Source organism: Mirounga angustirostris, unplaced genomic scaffold, assembly GCF_029215605.1.
Source record: "Mirounga angustirostris isolate CCGP_5_RB_7025 unplaced genomic scaffold, mMirAng1.0.hap1 SCAF_12, whole genome shotgun sequence".
Lineage (NCBI taxonomy): Eukaryota > Metazoa > Chordata > Mammalia > Carnivora > Phocidae > Mirounga > Mirounga angustirostris.
Genome location: NW_026991720.1, coordinates 89,744,096 through 89,761,857, shown reverse-complemented (window position 1 = coordinate 89,761,857; position 17,762 = coordinate 89,744,096). Strand labels below are relative to the sequence as shown.

General features: G+C 42.4%; 1 protein-coding gene across 2 annotated transcripts in view; it reads right to left on the bottom strand.

Moving 5' to 3' along the window:
- DLD (dihydrolipoamide dehydrogenase) overlaps window positions 1-15,365 on the bottom strand; it is a 38,419-nt gene extending 23,054 nt beyond the window's left edge. Inside the window, exons 1-2 of one of the 2 annotated variants that reach the window (XM_045864900.3) lie at window positions 15,210-15,365; window positions 13,263-13,341 (exon numbers count right to left, since the gene is read on the bottom strand). In XM_045864900.3, coding sequence (XP_045720856.1) covers window positions 13,263-13,341; window positions 15,210-15,248 — 118 coding nt within the window. In that variant the 5' untranslated portion in view covers window positions 15,249-15,365. The remainder of the gene's footprint in view (window positions 1-13,262; window positions 13,342-15,209) is intronic. The other variant, XM_064575425.1, reaches the window with a different exon arrangement.
- Window positions 15,366-17,762: the final 2,397 nt, after the last annotated feature.

The following is a 17,762-nucleotide window of genomic DNA, read 5'->3' as shown; positions in this document are numbered from 1 at the left end:
TGAAAATGAGGATACAGACAAATTGTTCAATGAAACAGATCAAAGAATACTTGATGGAAAATTTTACAAAATTAGCATTAGCCTTTCAGAGTGAAAAAGAAAAACTGAACAAGATACATAAACTGGTATCATGAGAGAAAGATGACTAAGTTAGAAATATGGCAGAAGACATTTGGATAGCAATCTTCATTTTAGGAGGCAGTGAACTATCCGGAGAAAGCTAACAGGTCAATACTTTAAAAAAATGCTGGGGTCCAATTAGGGGTGATTGACTTCAACAGACATGGCAGTTAATGCCATGAAATGAACTGAAGGAGAAAAAGCAAGAAAAGGTATTCTACAAATGTTACTTACTATAACATTGTGAGGAAAATAAGCATACCATGTTATCAAGGCTACCACTGAAATCAAGGTGTCAAATTACAAATCAATTACAGTCATCAACAAATTGCAAGATGTATACTAAGAAGTCAGTCTGAGATAATAGCTACCATATGGGTAATTTACTCTGTACCAGACAGTGAGCTAAATGTTTCATGCTGTCTTATTTAAGCCTCCTTATGTCTCTATGACACAATTATTAAACCTCCATTTGACAGGGAGAAAATAAGGCTAAGAGTAACTAAATAACCTGCATTAGGCTGCCCAACTAGTAAAGGATGTAGCCAGGTTTCAAAGCAGGTTCCTTATATTCAGAAGCCTTTGCTCCAATACCTTTCTGCTCTAATGCCATCAAAAACACTCAGATGATCCTATAATCTCCAGGGCAATCAGGAACTCCAACTAAAATGACAAGAAGCTCCTTCATTATCATAATGAAAATAACAAATATTTGTGAATACCTACCTTTTGTGGAAATCACTGCCTTCAATAACCTGACATTATAGTTAGGGAAAACAGGGACGTGTCAAAATGCAGATAAATCAAGCTTACTTTTAAAAAATAAAAAAAGGAATAAGAAAAGAGGTATCTTTGGAGGAGCAAGATGGCGGAGGAGTAGGAGACCTAAATTTCGTCTCCTCCCAGGAATTCAGCTAGATAGGGATCAAACCATTCTGAACACCTACAAATTCAACAGGAGATCCAAGAAAAGAATAGAAGCAACTCTCTGAACAGAAAAGCGACCACTTTCTGGAAGGTAGGACGTGCGGAGAAGTGAATCCAAGGCGATATTGGGGAGGATAGACCGCAGGGGAGGGGGCCTCTGTGGGCCGCTTCTGGCAAGTGATAGAGCCCCGGAGCACAAAATCGGAACCTTTAGAAGTCGGCTCCACTGAGGGAGTCGCTCCAGTGGCTAAGCGGGGGGGAACCCTCGCGGGACAGTGTGGTCTCAGGACCCTCGGGGTCACAGAAAGACCGGGGGTGCCTGAGTGCAGCAGAGCTCCCAGGTATCGGCGGGGAAGCCGGCTGCAGAGACGGAGCTGAGGAGCGGGCTCTCAGCCCGGGGTGGCCATAAACCGTGATCCGCGGCACAGTCGGGCCACTGCTCCTCCAGCAGGGACCCAACAAGCAGCAGATGCGGGGAGACTCACCTTCCTCCCCGGGGAGGAGAGGTTCGGGAGCACACCGCAGGGATCTGTTGGGTTTGGAGACTCTACACAGAGATAGAAACGCTCGGGTCACAGGCCGGGTGAGCATGGAGTGCGGCCAGAGACCGGGGAGACGGGAGTAATTGACTACTTTTCTTTGGGGCTCACTGAGGAGTGGGGCCCTGAGTTCTGGGCTCCTCCATGGCGGAGATTGGGAGGCCGCCATTTTCACTCTCATCCTCCAAAACTGCACAGAAAGCTTGCAAGGAAAAAAAGCTCCTGAGGGGGTGCCTGGGTGGCTCAGTCAGTTAAGCATCTGCCTTCGGCTCAGGTCATGATCCCGGGGTCTTGGGATCGAGCCCCACACCGGGCTCTCTGCTCGGCGGGAAGCCTGCTTCTCCTCTCCCTCTGTCTCCAGCTCTGCCTACTTGTGCTCTCTCTATCAAATACATGAGTGAAATCTTTAAAAAAAAAAAAAAAAAAAAAAAAAAAAAAGCGCTCCTGAGAGCAAACCCGAGCAGATTACTTAATCCAGACCCGACAAGGGCGGGGCAATTCCGCCTCCGGCAAAGACATTTGGGAACCACGGCAACAGGCCCCTCCCCCAGAAGATCAGCGAGAACAGCCAGCCAAGACCAAGTTTACCCATCAATGAGAACGGCAGAACTCCAATACTAGGGGAATACAGCACATAGAATTCATGGCTTTTTTAGCATGATTCTTTAGTCTTTCAAAGTTAATTTTTTTAATTTTCTTTTTAACTTTTTCCCTTTTTCAACCAACATCTTATCAATCCCTTTTTAAAAAAATCTTTCTTATTTTTCATTTTTAGAGTCATAGTCTATCCCTTCATAGTAGTTAACCTTATTTTTGGTATATATATAAGTTGTTCTCTCTTTAAAATTTTGGGATACAGTTTCTTCTAACAGACCAAAATATACCCTAAATCTCTCGTGTATGGCTTTGTTCTAGTCTCCTGCCTGATCACATTCTCTCCCCCTTTTTTTTTAAATCCTCTTCTTTCTTTTTTCAACCAGCTTATCAATTCCTTTTATAAAATCTTTTATAAACTTTCATCTTAACAGTCATATTCCATCCCTTCATTATATTTACCCTTATTTTTGTACATATATAAGTTTTTCTTTAAAATTTTGGGAGGCACTTTCTTCTTCTTTTTTTTTTTTTTTTTAAAGATTTTATTTATTTATTTGACAGAGAGAGAGATAGCGAGAGCAGGAACACAAGCAGGGGGAGTGGGAGAGCGAGAAGCAGGCTTCCTGCCGAGCAGGGAGCCCGATGTGGGACTCGATCCCAGGACTCTGGGATCATGACCTGAGCCGAAGGCAGACGCTTAACGACTGAGCCACCCAGGCACTTTCTTCTAACAGACCAAAATATGCCCAAAATCCAGTGTGTGGCACTGATTTATGCACCAGCCTGATCATATTTGATCATATTCTGTTGTTTGTTTAGCCTTTTTTTTTTTCTTTCTTTCTTTCCCTTTCTTTTCCCCTGGTTTCAGGTCTCTTCTGATTTCTCTCATGTATATTTTTCTGGGGTCGTCGTTACCGTTAGCATTTTGTTCTCTCATTCATCTAGTCTCCTCTGGACAAAATGACAAGATGGAAAAAATCACCTCAACAAAAAGAACAAGAGGCAGTACCGACTGCCAAGGAACTAATACAGACATTAGTAAGATGTCGGAACTAGAGTTCAGAATGACGATTTTAAAGATACTAGCTGGGCTTGAAAAAAGCATAGAAGATACTAGAGAATCCCGTTCTGGAGAAATAAAAGAACTAAAATCTAACCAAGTTGAAATCAAAAAGACTATTAATGAGGTGCAATCAAAAATGGAGGCTCTAACTGCTAGGATAAATGAGGCAGAAGAATTAGTTATATAGAAGACCAAAGGATGGAGAATAAATAAGCTGAGAAAAACAGAACTAACTACTGGATCACAAGGGGCAAATTCGAGAGATAAGTGCCACCATAAAGTGAAACAACATTAGAATAATTGGGATCCCAGAAGAAGAAAGAGAGAGAGGGGCAGAAGGTATCTTGGAGCAAATTATAGCAGAGAACTTCCCTAATTTGGGGAAGGAAACAGGCATCAAAATCCAGGAGGCACAGAGAACCCCCCTCAAAAGCAATAAAAATAGGTCAACACCCCGACATCTAATAGTAAAACTTACGAGTCTCAGAGACAAAGAGAAAATCCTGAAAGCAGCTGGGGAGAACAAATATGTAACCTACAATGGTAGAAACATTAGACTGGCAACAGACCTATCCACAGACACGTGGCAGGCCAGAAAGGACTAGCAGGATATATTCAGAGCACTAAATGAGAAAAATATGCAGCCAAGGCTGCAGCTAGGCTGTCACTGAAAATAGAAGGAGAGATAAAAAGCTTCCAGGACAAACAAAAACTAAAGGAATTTGCAAACACGAAACCAGCCCTATAGGAAATCTTGAAAGGGATCCTCTAAGCAAAGAGAGAGCCTAAAAGCAACATAGACCAGAAAGGAACACAGACAATATACAGTAACAGTCACCTTACAGGCAATACAATGGCACTAAATTCATATCTTTCAATAGTTACCCTGAATGTAAATGGGCTAAATGCCCCAATCAAAAGACACAGGCTATCAGATTGGATAAAAAAACAAGACCCATCAATATGCTGTCTGCAAGAGATTCATTTTAGACCCAAAGACACCCCCCAGATTGAAAGTGAAGGGGTGGAAAACCATTTACCATGCTAATGGACACCAAAAGAAAGCTGGTGTGGCAATCCTTATATCAGACAAATTAGATTTTAAACCAAAGACTGTAATAAGAGATGAGGAAGGACACTATATCCTACTTAAAAGGTCTATCCAACAAGAAGATCTAACAATTTTAAATATCTATGCCCCTAACATGAGAGCAGCCAATTACATAAGCCAATTAATAACAAAATCAAAGAAACACATCAACAACAATACAGTAATAGTGGGGGACTTTTAACACCCCCCCTCACTGAAATGAACAGATCATCTAAGCAAACGATCAACAAGGAAATAAAGACTTTAAATGACACACTGGAGCAGATGGACTTCACAGATATATTCAGAACATTCCATCCCAAAGCAACAGAATACACATTCTTCTCTAGAATGCCCATGGAACATTCTCCAGAATAGATCACATCCTAGGTCACAAATCAGGTCTCAACTGGTACCAAAAGATTGGGATCATTCCCTGCCTATTTTCAGACCACAATGCTTTGAAACTAGAACTCAATCACAAGAAGAAAGTCGGAAAGAACTCAAATACATGGAGGCTAAAGAGCATCCTAATAAAGAATGAATGGGTCAACCAGGAAATTAAAGAATAAAAAAAATTCATGGAAACAAATGAAAATGAAAATACAACTGTTCAAAATCTTTGGGATGCAGCAAAGGCAGTCCTAAGAGGAAAGTATATAGGAATACAAGACTTTCTCAAGAAACAAGAAAGGTCTCAAATACACAACCTATATGCCAGCAAATTAGATAACCTGGAAGAAATGGATGCATTCCTAGAGATGTATCAACTACCAAAACTGAACCAGGAAGGAATAAAAACCTGAACAGACCTATAACCACTAAGGAAACTGAAGCGGTAATCAAAAATCTCCCAACAAACAAAAGCCCAAGGCCAGATGGCTTCTCAGGGGAATTCAACCAAAGATTTCAAGAAGAATTAATACCTATTCTTCTGAAACTGTTCCAAAAAATAGAAATGGAAGGAAAACTTCCAAACTCGTTTTATGAGGCCACCATTACCTTGATCCCAAAACCAGACAAAGACCCCATCAAAAAGAATTACAGACCAATATCCTTGATAAACATGGATGCAAAAATTCTCACCAAAATACTAGCCAATAGGATCCAACACTACATTAAAAGGATTATTCACCACGACCAAGTGGGATTTATCCCTGGGCTGCAAGGTTGGTTCAACATCTACAAATCAACCAGCGTGATACAATATATTAACAAAAGAAAGAACAAGAACCATATGATCCTCTCAATAGATGCAGAAAAAGCTTTTGACAAAGTACAGCATCCTTTCTTGATCAAAACTCTTCAGGGTATAGGGATAGAGGGTACATACCTCAATATCATAAAAGCCATCTATGAAAAGCCCACAGCGAATATCATTCTCAATGGGGAAAAACTGAGAGCTTTCCCCCTAAGGTCAGGGACACGGCAGGGATGTCCACTATCACCACTGCTATTCAACATAGTATTAGAAGTCCTAGCCACAGGGCGCCTGGGTGGCTCAGTTGGTTAAGCGACTGCCTTCGGCTCAGGTCATGATCCTGGAGTCCCTGGATTGAGTCCCGCATCGAGCTCCCTGCTCGGCAGGGAGTCTGCTTTGCCCTCTGACCCTATCCCTTCTCATGTGTTCTCTCTCATTCTCTCTCTCTCAAATAAATAAAATCTTTAAAAAAAAAAAAGAAGTCCTAGCCACAGAATCAGACGACAAAAAGAAATAAAAGGTATCCGAATCGGCAAAGAGGAAGTCAAACTCTCACTGTTTGCAGATGATATGATACTTTATGTGGAAAACCCAAAAGACTCCACCCCAAAACTGCTAGAACTCATACAGGAATTCAGTAAAGTGGCAGGGTATAAAATCAATGCACAGAAATCAGGGGCATTCCTACACACCAACAACAAGACAGAAGAAAGGGAAATTAAGGAGTCGATCCCATTTACAACTGCACCCAAAACCATAAGATACCTAGGAATAAATCTAACCAAAGAGGCAAAGAATCTATACTCAGAAAACTATACAATACTCATGAAAGAAATTGAGAAAGACACAAAGAAATGGAAAAACGTTCCATGCTCATGGATTGGAAGAACAAATATTGTGAGGATGTCAATGCTACCTAGAGCAATCTACACATTTAATGCAATCCCTATCAAAATACCATCCACTTTTTTCAAAGAAATGGAACAAATAATTCTAAAATTTGTATGGAACCAGAAAAGACCCCTAATAGCCAGAGGAATGTTAAAAAAGAAAAGCAAAGCTGGCGGCATCACAATTCCAGACTTTAAGCTCTATTACAAAGCTGTCATCATCAAGACAGTATGGTACTGGCACAAAAACAGACACATAGATCAATGGAACAGAATAGAGAGCCCAGAAATGGACCCTCAACCCTATGGTCAACTAATCTTCGACAAAGCAGGAAAGAATGTCCAATGGAAAAAAGACAGTCTCTTCAACAAATGGTATTGGGAAAATTGGACAGCCACATGCAGAAGAATGAAACTGGACCATTTCCTTACACCACATATAAAAAGACTCCAAATGGTTGAAAGACCTCAATGTGAGACAGGAGTCCATCAAAATCCTAAAGGAGAACACAGGCAGCAACCTCTTAGACCTCAGACGCAACTTCTTCCTAGAAACATCGCCAAAGGCAAGGGAAGCAAGGGCAAAAATGAACTATTGGGACTTCATCAAGATAAAAAGCTTTTGCACAGCAAAGGAAACAGTCAACAAAACCAAAAGACAACCAACAGAATGGGAGAAGATATTTGCAAATGACGTATCAGATAAAGGGCTAGTATCCAAAATCTATAAAGAACTTCTCAAACTCAACACCCAAAGAACAAATGATCCAATCAAGAAATGGGCAGAAGACGTGAACAGACATTTCTGCAAAGACATCCAAATGGCCAACAGACACATGAAAAAGTGCTCAACATCGCTCAGCAGCAGGGAAATCCAAATCAAAACCTCAATGAGATACCACCTCACACCAGTCAGAATGGCTAAAATTAACAAGTCAGGAAACGACAGATGTTGGCGGGGATGCAGAGAAAGGGGAACGCTCCTACACTGTTGGTGGGAATGCAAGCTGGTGCAACCACTCTGGAAAACAGTATGGAGGGTCCTCAAAAAGTTGAAAATAGAGCTGCCCTATGACCCAGCAATTGCACTACTGGGTATTTACCCCAAAGATACAAATGTAGGGATCTGAAGAGGCATGTGCACCCCGATGTTTATAGCAGCAATGTCCACAATAGCCAAACTATGTAAAGAGCCAAGATGTCCATCAACAGATGAATGGATAAAGAAGATGTGGTATATATATACAACGGAATATCATGCAGCCATCAAAAGAAATGAAATCTTGCCATTTGCAACGACGTGGATGGAACTGGAGGGTATTATATGCTGAGCGAAATAAGTCAATCAGAGAAAGATATGTATCATATGATCTCACTGATATGAGGAATTCTTAATCTCAGGAAACAAACTGAGGGTTGCTGGAGTGGTGGGGGGTAGGAGGGATGGGGTGGCTGGGTGATCGACATTGGGGAGGGTATGTGCAATGGTGAGTGCTGTGAATTGTGTAAGACTGTTGAATCACAGACCTGTACCTCTGAAACAAATACATTATATGTTAAAAAAAAAAAAAGAAAGAAGATAGTAGGAAGGGAGAAATGAAGGGAGGGAAATCAGAGGGGGAGACGAACCATGAGAGACTATGGACTCTGAGAAACAAACTGAGGGTTCTAGAGGGGATGGGGGTGGGGGGATGGGTTGGCCTGGTGATGGGCATTAAAGAGGGCACGTACTGACTGGAGCACTGGGTGTTATACACAATGAATCATGGAACACTACACCAAAAACTAATGATGTAATGTATGGTGATTAACATAAATAATTTAAAAAAAAGAAATATCATAAGGCAGTAATCATTAATGACCAAATTCACTACATAATTACAAGAGCTACTTGGTAAGGTTTATTTATTGTTGGGGGCAAGGGGGCTGTTTTTAAATTACCAATGGCCTTAATCTCCAGTCTATTTCAGTGACCCTCTTATAGTCATACCCTATACTTGTCATCACCCAAAACTGCTCAGCTTCTAAAATCTTGAATTCTAATACTTTACTTTCTGATGATAACCCTACAACCTCCCTAATCCATAAAGGAGAAATATACTAAAAGAAAAAAGGATTTGAAGTTTAAAAAAAGAAAAACTGAAGTTCAAATATGTGCTCTACCTCTTCCTAAATTCTTGGGCAAATTATTTAATCTCTTTGGCTTTGATGTAACATAGGAATAACAGTGACAGTAATACCTACATCCCAGGGTTGTGAGGTCAGACATAACGTCTGTCAAGACCCTGGGAGGAGGCAGGTGCACATGAGACACTCAATAAATGATTCTTCCCTCCCCAGATGCACCTCCCAATCTCGCAGCCTCCAATCTCATTCCACCCTACACACTGCTACCCCAGTGTTATCTCTCACTAAAATCCAACTCAGACTTTACTCTCTCCTCCTTCATTGGTTTCCTTTTTTTTTTTTTTCATTCAAAAACATTTATCGAGCACCAACAACTGTGCCAGGTGCTAAGGAAGGTTTCCCTGTCTCTTGTTGGATAAAATCCAAGTTCCTAAATATAACCTCCAAATCTCTTCTCTAGCCTCATCCCCACCACATTGTGCTTATGCGCCAATACCATGCAGTTTAAGTAATTCACCAACAGTGAATTACTGTTAGCTTACACCCACAGAAGTACACTGGTCTACCTATGTACATTCTGTTCCATCTACCTAGAAATAAATGCTGACAGCATGCATTTCACATTAGACACTACTCTAAGGTCTAGGGATATCTATAAATGACAGCCCTGGTTCTTACAGTCTAATGAGAGAGAAAGAAAAAGCATTACAATAAAAACTCCAATCTGTAACCAGAATGTAACAAATTATGATCATGCCTCTGCTTAAATCATTACAATGGCTTCTAACTGCCCTTAAAATAAAGAGTTAGGGTCTTTCATTATCTACAGAGGTCGTCAACTCCATCTTCAACACACCTCAGCCACAATGGCCCCTTTCAAGCTCCTCAAGGGCACTATGCTCTTTTTCGCATCAAAATACTCCCAACATGCTGTTCCTTCTACCTGGAACACCTCCTCCCAGGCCCACTCCCATTCCCAATCCACGTACAGATTTTATAGCTCCCTATGCTTAGCCTGTGGAGTCTTTATCACAATTATTTATTAGATGTTTGTCTTCCCCAAATGGACTATAAACTCTATAAAAGCTGCATCTTGTCTGACTTGTTCACTGCTATATCCCAGCAACCAGCCCAATAACTAGCACATAGTATATATTCCATATTTGTTGAACTAATGAATGAATGAATATAGCAAATATGAGTGATGAAGTGCTAGGAGTCCATTCCTGTCATGAAATGGAAGGTCCTATCCATAATACACATTACTCTTCAAATTTTGATGAACTTCGTTCATACAGATAATCAAACATCTTCCAGATGTTTTATTTTTAAGATTTTATTTGAGAGAGAGCGTGAGCAAGAGTGCACAAGACAGAGCATGGGCGGGGGGGGGGGGAAGCAGGTTCCCCGCTGAGCAAGAAGCCCATCGCTGGACTTGAATCCCAGACCCCGGGATCATGACCTGAGCCAAAGGCAGACGCTTTAACCGACTGAGCCACCCAGGTGCCCCCTTCCAGATGTTTTAACAGGGAATGTTCTATATATAGTAAGCTTTGAACTCCTCAAGCTGGTCTGATCAACCAATACTCACTGGAAGCAGACTAAACAGAACAGAGATTAAGAGTGTAGGTTCTAGGGGTGCCTGGGTGGCTCAGTTAAGCGTCTGCCTTCGGCTCAGGTCATGATCCCAGGGTCCTGGGATTGAGTCCCACATCAGGCTCCCTACTCAAGTGGAGAGCCTGCTTCTCCCTCTCCCTCTGCCGCTCCCCCTGCTTGTGCTCTCTTGCTGTCTCCGTCAAATAAATAAATAACATCTTAAAAAAAAAAAAAGTGTAGGCTCTAGAGTCAGAAGAATTTTCCCAGTTCTATCACTTCCTAGCTGGACCTCTCTTGACTCAGCACCTCCACTTATAAAATGGGGGAAATAGCAGCACACATCTTGTAAGATGGCAACAAGGATTAAAGACTGCCTGAGACAGAGTAAGCTCTCAGGGCATCAGTTATTATTACTGTTGTTGCTGCTGGGGACTTACTTTGTACCAGGCACCATACTGAATGCTTGGGATAAAGCAGTAACTAAACCAGACATGGTCCCTTTTCTCATATTTATTCAATAAATATGCACTGAGTATCTACTGTACCACTATAGTCACTAAACAATCACAGTCCCTGCCCTAATGAACTGTAAATCCTTGAGAAAAAGACAGCCATTTAATAAATACCTCGGGGGCACCTGAGGTTAAGTGTTCGACTCTTGGTTTCGGCTCAGGTCATGATCTCAGGGTTGTGAGTTCAAGCCCCTTATCCGGCTCCACACTGAGCACGGAGTCTGCTTGTCCCTCTCTCGCCCCCCACTTGCGCACATATACACATGTTCTCTCTCGACTCTCCAAAATAAATAAAATCTTTAAAAAAATAATAAGTAAACAGCTCAAATAAATATAAATATGAACATACAATGCTTGTTACTCCACCCAACCAAAGACTTTACACACTGTATTAATGTGGGTGCTAAGGGATTTATAATTTATTCAATGTCAAGGAATCACTGAACAATTTGATTCACGAGCACTCAGTTACCCTCATTCCACTAAAATCTAAGATCCTGCTCAAAGACTACCTGGCAAATAGAAGGCACTGAATAAATCTTTGTTGATAAATTCCACAGGTGAAGAATTAGCCACAACGTCTTTAATTGCCTGCTCTGGAAATGAAAATCTAACATTTCTCCTGTTGCTTGAGTTAAGAACAAGTACTATTCCCATTTAACAAAGACAACTGATACATGCCAAGTATATCCCAATAAAACTGGAAGAAATAAAAAGGAACAAAGGGCATAATGGGGGGTGGCCTGGATGGTTCAGTCAGTTAGGCCTGGAGACTGCTGGTTTCAACTCAGGTCACAATCTTGTAGTCGTGGGATTGAGCCCCATGTTGGGCTCTGTGCTCAGTGCAGAGCCTACTTCAGATTCTCTCTCCCTCTCCCTCAAATAAATAAAATCTTTAAAAAAATATATTCCTTTGTAAACAAATATGAAACATTTCTTTTTTTTTTTTTTTAAAGATTTTATTTATTTATTTGACGGAGAGAGACACAGCGAGAGAGGGAACACAAGCAGGGGGAGTAGGAGAGGGAGAAGCAGGCCTCCCTGCGGGGCAGGGAGCCCGATGCGGGGCTCGATCCCAGGGTCCCGGACCACGACCTGAGCCGAAGGCAGACGCCCAACGACTGAGCCACCCAGGCGCCCCTGAAACATTTCTTAAAAAAGGTTATAATGGGTACAACTTTTTCCCCCACCATCAAATTAGTATTTTTTAAAGGATTTCTTGCCCTTTTCAAAGCGAGGTAAATCATTCACTGTTGGTCATTGGTGATGGAATCCTCCCACTACTCTTTCTTCCAGAAATAAAGTATCTCAGATGATACTAGTTTGGCAGCAATTAAGGTACAGGATAAAATTATTTCAGAGAATGCAGGGACACAAGAGGTCACAGTTCCCCCCAGCGAATGGTTTCTACAAAGAAGTTTCAATGCAACTTTACTTATATCATATGGGTGATTCCAGTAAATGTCAAAACAGATTATTTCAAATAATTAATACCCTTGGTACTGGGAGGCCAAAATACCTTACTACAAGCCCATTAACTTCCTGTTTTAAAAAACAAAATATTATCCTTTATAGAAACTTCAAAAATATTTTCAAAAAAAAAAACAAGAAGAAAATACCCAAATTCCATAGGTTCCTCTCAGAGTATATCCTTCCAATCTTTAAAATATGTCTTTGACAAGCCCATCAGAATTTTCAATCGGGATGTCAAAAAAGTCATCTCACCATCCTACACAGTGTCAAACCACCAACTCACTTCTCACCCAGTGGACAGAATTAACTTTTTAAATGTAAACATTAAAAATCACTCCTCTGCTCAAAACCCTTCGGCGGTTTTCCAACACTCTTGGAGTAAAATCCAAACTCCTTCACTTGACTTTCCAGGCCCTCCATGATCTGATCCCTGCCTACCTCTCTGATGTCACATCCTATGGGTCTCTGCTCCAGCTACACCAGCATTCCTGCGATGCCTTAAACCTCACAATCTAATTCTTACCTCAGACTCTTCTCACTGCTGTTTCCCTCTGCCTGAAATAACCACTCCCTCTCTTCACTCAGACGTCATCTCCTTAGAAAAGCCCTGACACCCTAACTAAAATAGGCTTTTTTACTCCCAATTACCTTTAATTTTCAATCACTAGCCAAAATATTTACCTGTTACGTGAGTATTGTTTTTTACCAGCAGACCATCAGTTTCAAAAGAGCAGGGCTTTGCCTAGTTCACCACCTAGACACACTAGGTGCTCAATAAACACTTAAGTGAATAAATACATGAACAAATGAATTCTATGATAGATTAGTTTATAATTAGTCTAACATTCACTTGCTTTTGCATTTATTTTTTTTTTTAAGATTTTACTTATTTGAGAGAGAATAAGATAGAGAGAGAGCATGAGAGGGGGGAGGGTCAGAGGGAGAAGCAGACTCCCCGCTGAGCAGGGAGCCCGATGCGGGACTCGATCCCGGGACTCCAGGATCATGACCTGAGCCGAAGGCAGTCGCTTAACCAACTGAGCCACCCAGGCACCCCTGGCTTTTGCATTTAAACACAAAGGAACTATGAGCTAATCTGAGGAAAAACTGTTTTACTAAGTACTTACTTGGTTGATCTGCATAAGTTCTCAGAGGCACTGCAGAAACTCCCTGTAAGCCATGAGATATTCGACTGAAATGGCCTCTCTGGAAAAAAGAAAGAAAATGTTGTTTTATGTAAAATATGAATTCAAAATAGAACTACTGAAGGTCAATGAAAACGTAATGACTTGGAGCAAATGTGTCAAGCACTTATTATTTATATATCTTCCATTGCCAAACTGAGGTTACGTATCAATTTCTCCTCTTTCGTAACAAGAATTACTTAAACTTTACAACCTCAGCTCACCATACTATCTTTTCATTATGAATAGTCAATAAACCATTTCATATAAATATGGACTAAAGTCCAATTAAAAAAAAAGTGTTATTCAGTGGTTTTACGTGTTACTAAATTTTCAGAAAGCATGGCTAATTTCTGGTGCCAGTGATCAATTTAATGTCACAATTAAGGCTCTTAAAGTTCTAGGGGCACCTGGGTGGCTCACTCGGTTAAGTGTCTGCCTTCAGCTCAGATCTCGATCCCTCTCCCTCTCCCCCCAGCTCATGCTCTCTCTCTCTCACTCTGTCTCTCAAATAAATAAATATCTTTTTTTAAAGGGCTCTTAAAGTTCTAACTTAAGTAGTCCGTAATCTTTATTATTACAATCCTCTACTTGTAATTATTGTTTCCTAACTCAAACTACCATATACAATCTGTGAAGATGCTCCTGAACAGTTAATTAGAAACAGAAAATTAGACAAGATAACGTAGGAAAATGCGTTATTACTGACACTCAAGAGCTACTACAATTTCACAAAGTGCACCATAATCCCCACAACAATCTCTATGAATGTCTACTCTTTCCTAAAAACAATGAAGCACAAAGAAACAATGCAAATAGCTCTTCTCATAGCAGGCAAATGGGAGGCAGTGAAGAAACCCACATTCATGTAGCAATGTTCTCTACTCCAAGGCAATTCAAGACACCTGAGATCAGCACAGCAGACCAGAAGAGCGGACCAAACATCAGTCCTAACTTCTAGTCCCAGTTCTGCCTGGGACTAATATGACTCCTAGCATATTACATTAACTCTCAGGAGCATAGATTACTCGTCTTAGAAACAAAGGAGTCTGATTACTATACTATTTTTAAGGTATCCGTCAACCTAGTACCCAGCCACGATCCCACATATGTACAATCTGGCTGTATTCCGCACGTGGATGAAAAGGGAAAGCTAGCTGTCCTAACGATAAGCAGCTGCAATTAAAAATACAAGCCTCAGGGCGCCTGGGTGGCTCAGTTGGTTAAGCGACTGCCTTCGGCTCAGGTCATGATCCTGGAGTCCCGGGATCGAGTCCCGCATCGGGCTCCCTGCTCGGCGGGGGGTCTGCTTCTCCCTCTGACTCTCTTCCCTCTCGTGCTGTCTCTCATTCTCTCTCTCAAATAAATAAAATCTTAAAAAAAAAAAATACAAGCCTCTAGGAGAAGGCAGTGAACACTAGCTTAAAGCGGCAAACAAGAGGCCTTTGAGGAATTCCTAGGGCTACCTGTCGGGGCTGACTGCGGCTGGGTGTTTCAAGGAGTGGCCCCAAGGTTACCTGCCCATTGCCACTCAGGGGCTGGGATTAGGACGAGTAAAAGGTAGAGGATATGAAAAGACCAGACGGGTAGAGTGCGATTTGTACTTTCTCTGCCAAGGTGGAGAGGCCTGTGTGTCGTGACCCGCATGCCCCAGAGCCCAGACTTGCGAGCGGACCGCAGGCCGTCGCACAACAGGCGGGGCCTCTCCACCGCCCCGGTCCCGGCTCCGACCGCGACCCGGCCAGAGCCGCTCAGGGGCGGGGCCCGGGTGGTCCCCGCCAGAGTGCCGGCCTCTCTCGCCCCGACCAGTTAGGCCGCCGCGTCCCGGACCCCGTCAGCGGGCCCTTCTGCGCCTCTGGCTCGGCACGACCCCACCCCGTCGGCCCTCACCTTGGCCAAAGAGCAGTACACACGACTCCAGCTCTGCATCTTGCCGCTCAACTTTCGTTCGGCCAATGCTTTCCCGTCCGCTAAGCTCCTCCGCCGCCTCGCCAAGGTCTCCCCGCCCTGCGCATGCACAGGCACAGCTTACGTCATGAGTCGGGAGCAGCGCGATTGGCCCGCAAGGTCAGGGCCCACGGGACTAGGCGTGTCTGTCAGGCGCGGAGTCGTGCGCTGTCGTAAGAAGCGTAGTGCTTTCTGGCAGCGAGGGATTGCGGTACCATTTTACCGGTGGTATGAGGACGTGCGGAGTTGTAGTGTCATCTTATACTTGGGGGACGAAATAAATACACAAGACTATCGTTTGCTTCGTGCACGCTGCAGAAAGTCAGGCTTGACAGGTTCTTGATTGTACTAAGCTGAGGAATCTCAGCACTTTCCAGGCATCGTCTCCACAGCAGCACATGAAGGATTACGAGCATTACCAGTTAATTGGATGAGGCCCTGAGAGGTTAATACCCCCGAGGTCGCGCAGAGGAAAGAGGACTGCTTTATAACCTCTCCTCTCAAAGCAAATACTATATAAGGGATGGGGCTACAGACTTTGCATCACCAACATCCTACTCTAAGTAAGCTAAATGGCAAAACATAGAAAACACTATCTTCCCCTGTCTTCTCTTCGAGCAAATTAGAATCGGTGGGGTAATGGATGAGATTTTAGGTTTTCATGAGGGACCAAGAAAAACATTGTCTTCAAGATTGAGCATAGAGGTTTAAGGTCTGATTCTTGTTTTGTGATAACTGTATAGTGTGAATAAAACTTAATTGTGCATTTCTTGACGTTTACTGCCCAGGCACCGTGCTGGGCTCTGTGGATTTAGACACTAGTTAGAAATGACTCCTTACCTAGCTATGCTCAGTCTTAGGGGAGAAGGTAGGAATGATGTTTAGTGTTTGTTATAGATTCTCCCTGTCCATCCTTCTATACATAGCATTTTGGCCATCTTAATCATTTTCATGGCTTTAGCACCTGCCTACATACACTGATAACTCCTAGATCCTTGTCTCCAGTCTGTACTTTTCTCCCAATCTCTAATTTCATATTTCCAGTTGTCTACTGAACACGTCCAACCGGGTGATCCTGCCAGCACCTCAGTTATTATATCTTATTTAAAGATACATATTTTCTCCCTTATATCTATGATTAATGATACCTCCAAACAGCCAATCATCCCTAGTAAAAATTGTGTAGCCATTCTCCTGACTTTAGTCCATTATCTAATGGATCACTGTTTTAGTTGACTACCCCTATAAGGAGGCCCAGAGATAAGCATTTGAGTGCAGTGAGTTTGTTTGAGAGATGATCCAAGCAAACATCGATAGGGGATGAAAAAGGGGTGGTAACTATTTCAGATATGTTAATGAGTAGAGTACCACTGTGCACAACCGGTGCTCAGACTCGAGACCTCTGGGAGATAGCATAAAACATGCTTCAGAGTTGTCCTACTCAAAATACATCCATCAACTTCCATCAGTCATTAACTGAGGACTCCTCCCAGGGACTTTAACTCCCTGGCACTCTGGCTTGCCCCATAATGTGGTCTGAGTGAGCACCAGCAGCCAGAGAAGTCTCTCAGGCAGAATCTCTGGTGCTTGCAATAAGGAGGCTTGTGGGAGAGCATGTAGAGGAAAAGTGAGTGCTAAAAAGGTACAGGTGAGTCACCAATGAGGTTGGCTATAATCACCAAGTTCTATCAACTCTGAACATAAGGAGAGTGAGAGAAACTTCGAGAATGGCTCCAAAATTTCTAGCTTCGATGCCTGGGTGGGTAGTGAAACCGATACAGAAATAGGCAACATGGAAAAAAGAATGGCTTTGGGGAGAAGATAATGAGTCAAGTTCTTTGAATTTGAGATGCCAGCTAGACAACCCACTTGAGGTCTTCAATAGTTACTGAAAACACAAGTCTAGAACTTAGAAACTCTAGGCATGGTTTTGAAAGTTTGCTGGCATATGGATGGTGATTGACACTTTTAGGAATAGATGCATTCTCAAAGGACAACACTTTAAAGGGAGCTTCTGACGGATAGTGAGAAGGAGCTGTCATAGAGACTGTACACTTAACACAGCACCCAGCATGAAGCAAGTCCCAATTACTATTGCCCCACATACTGCCACTCTCCTCCAAATTGCCTCAGACAAAGGCAGAACTGGTGATGAATTCACAGCGGGATTTAAGGGGTCCTTAGCTGGCCCTTCCCTTAAAATATTTCTACACCACCCAACCACTACCCTAATTCCTGGCCTGAAAGCTTCCCATTAAGGGATGCACTCTTCTTGTTCCTTTTCCAAACATTCTCTATTAGAGTAAGCTATCAGTTGCTGGCTACAGTTCTCCCCTTAGGAAAAAGAGAGTAAGGGAATCAATATCTGTTGAGCAGATGTTCTAAGACCCTGTGCTGGAGGCTTTCCATCATTTCTCCACTTGATTCTCACCCCAGCCCTGTGAAGTGGCTTATCAGTGGATCTTCTGAATGGTTGGCAAAAGAAATGAGATCCTC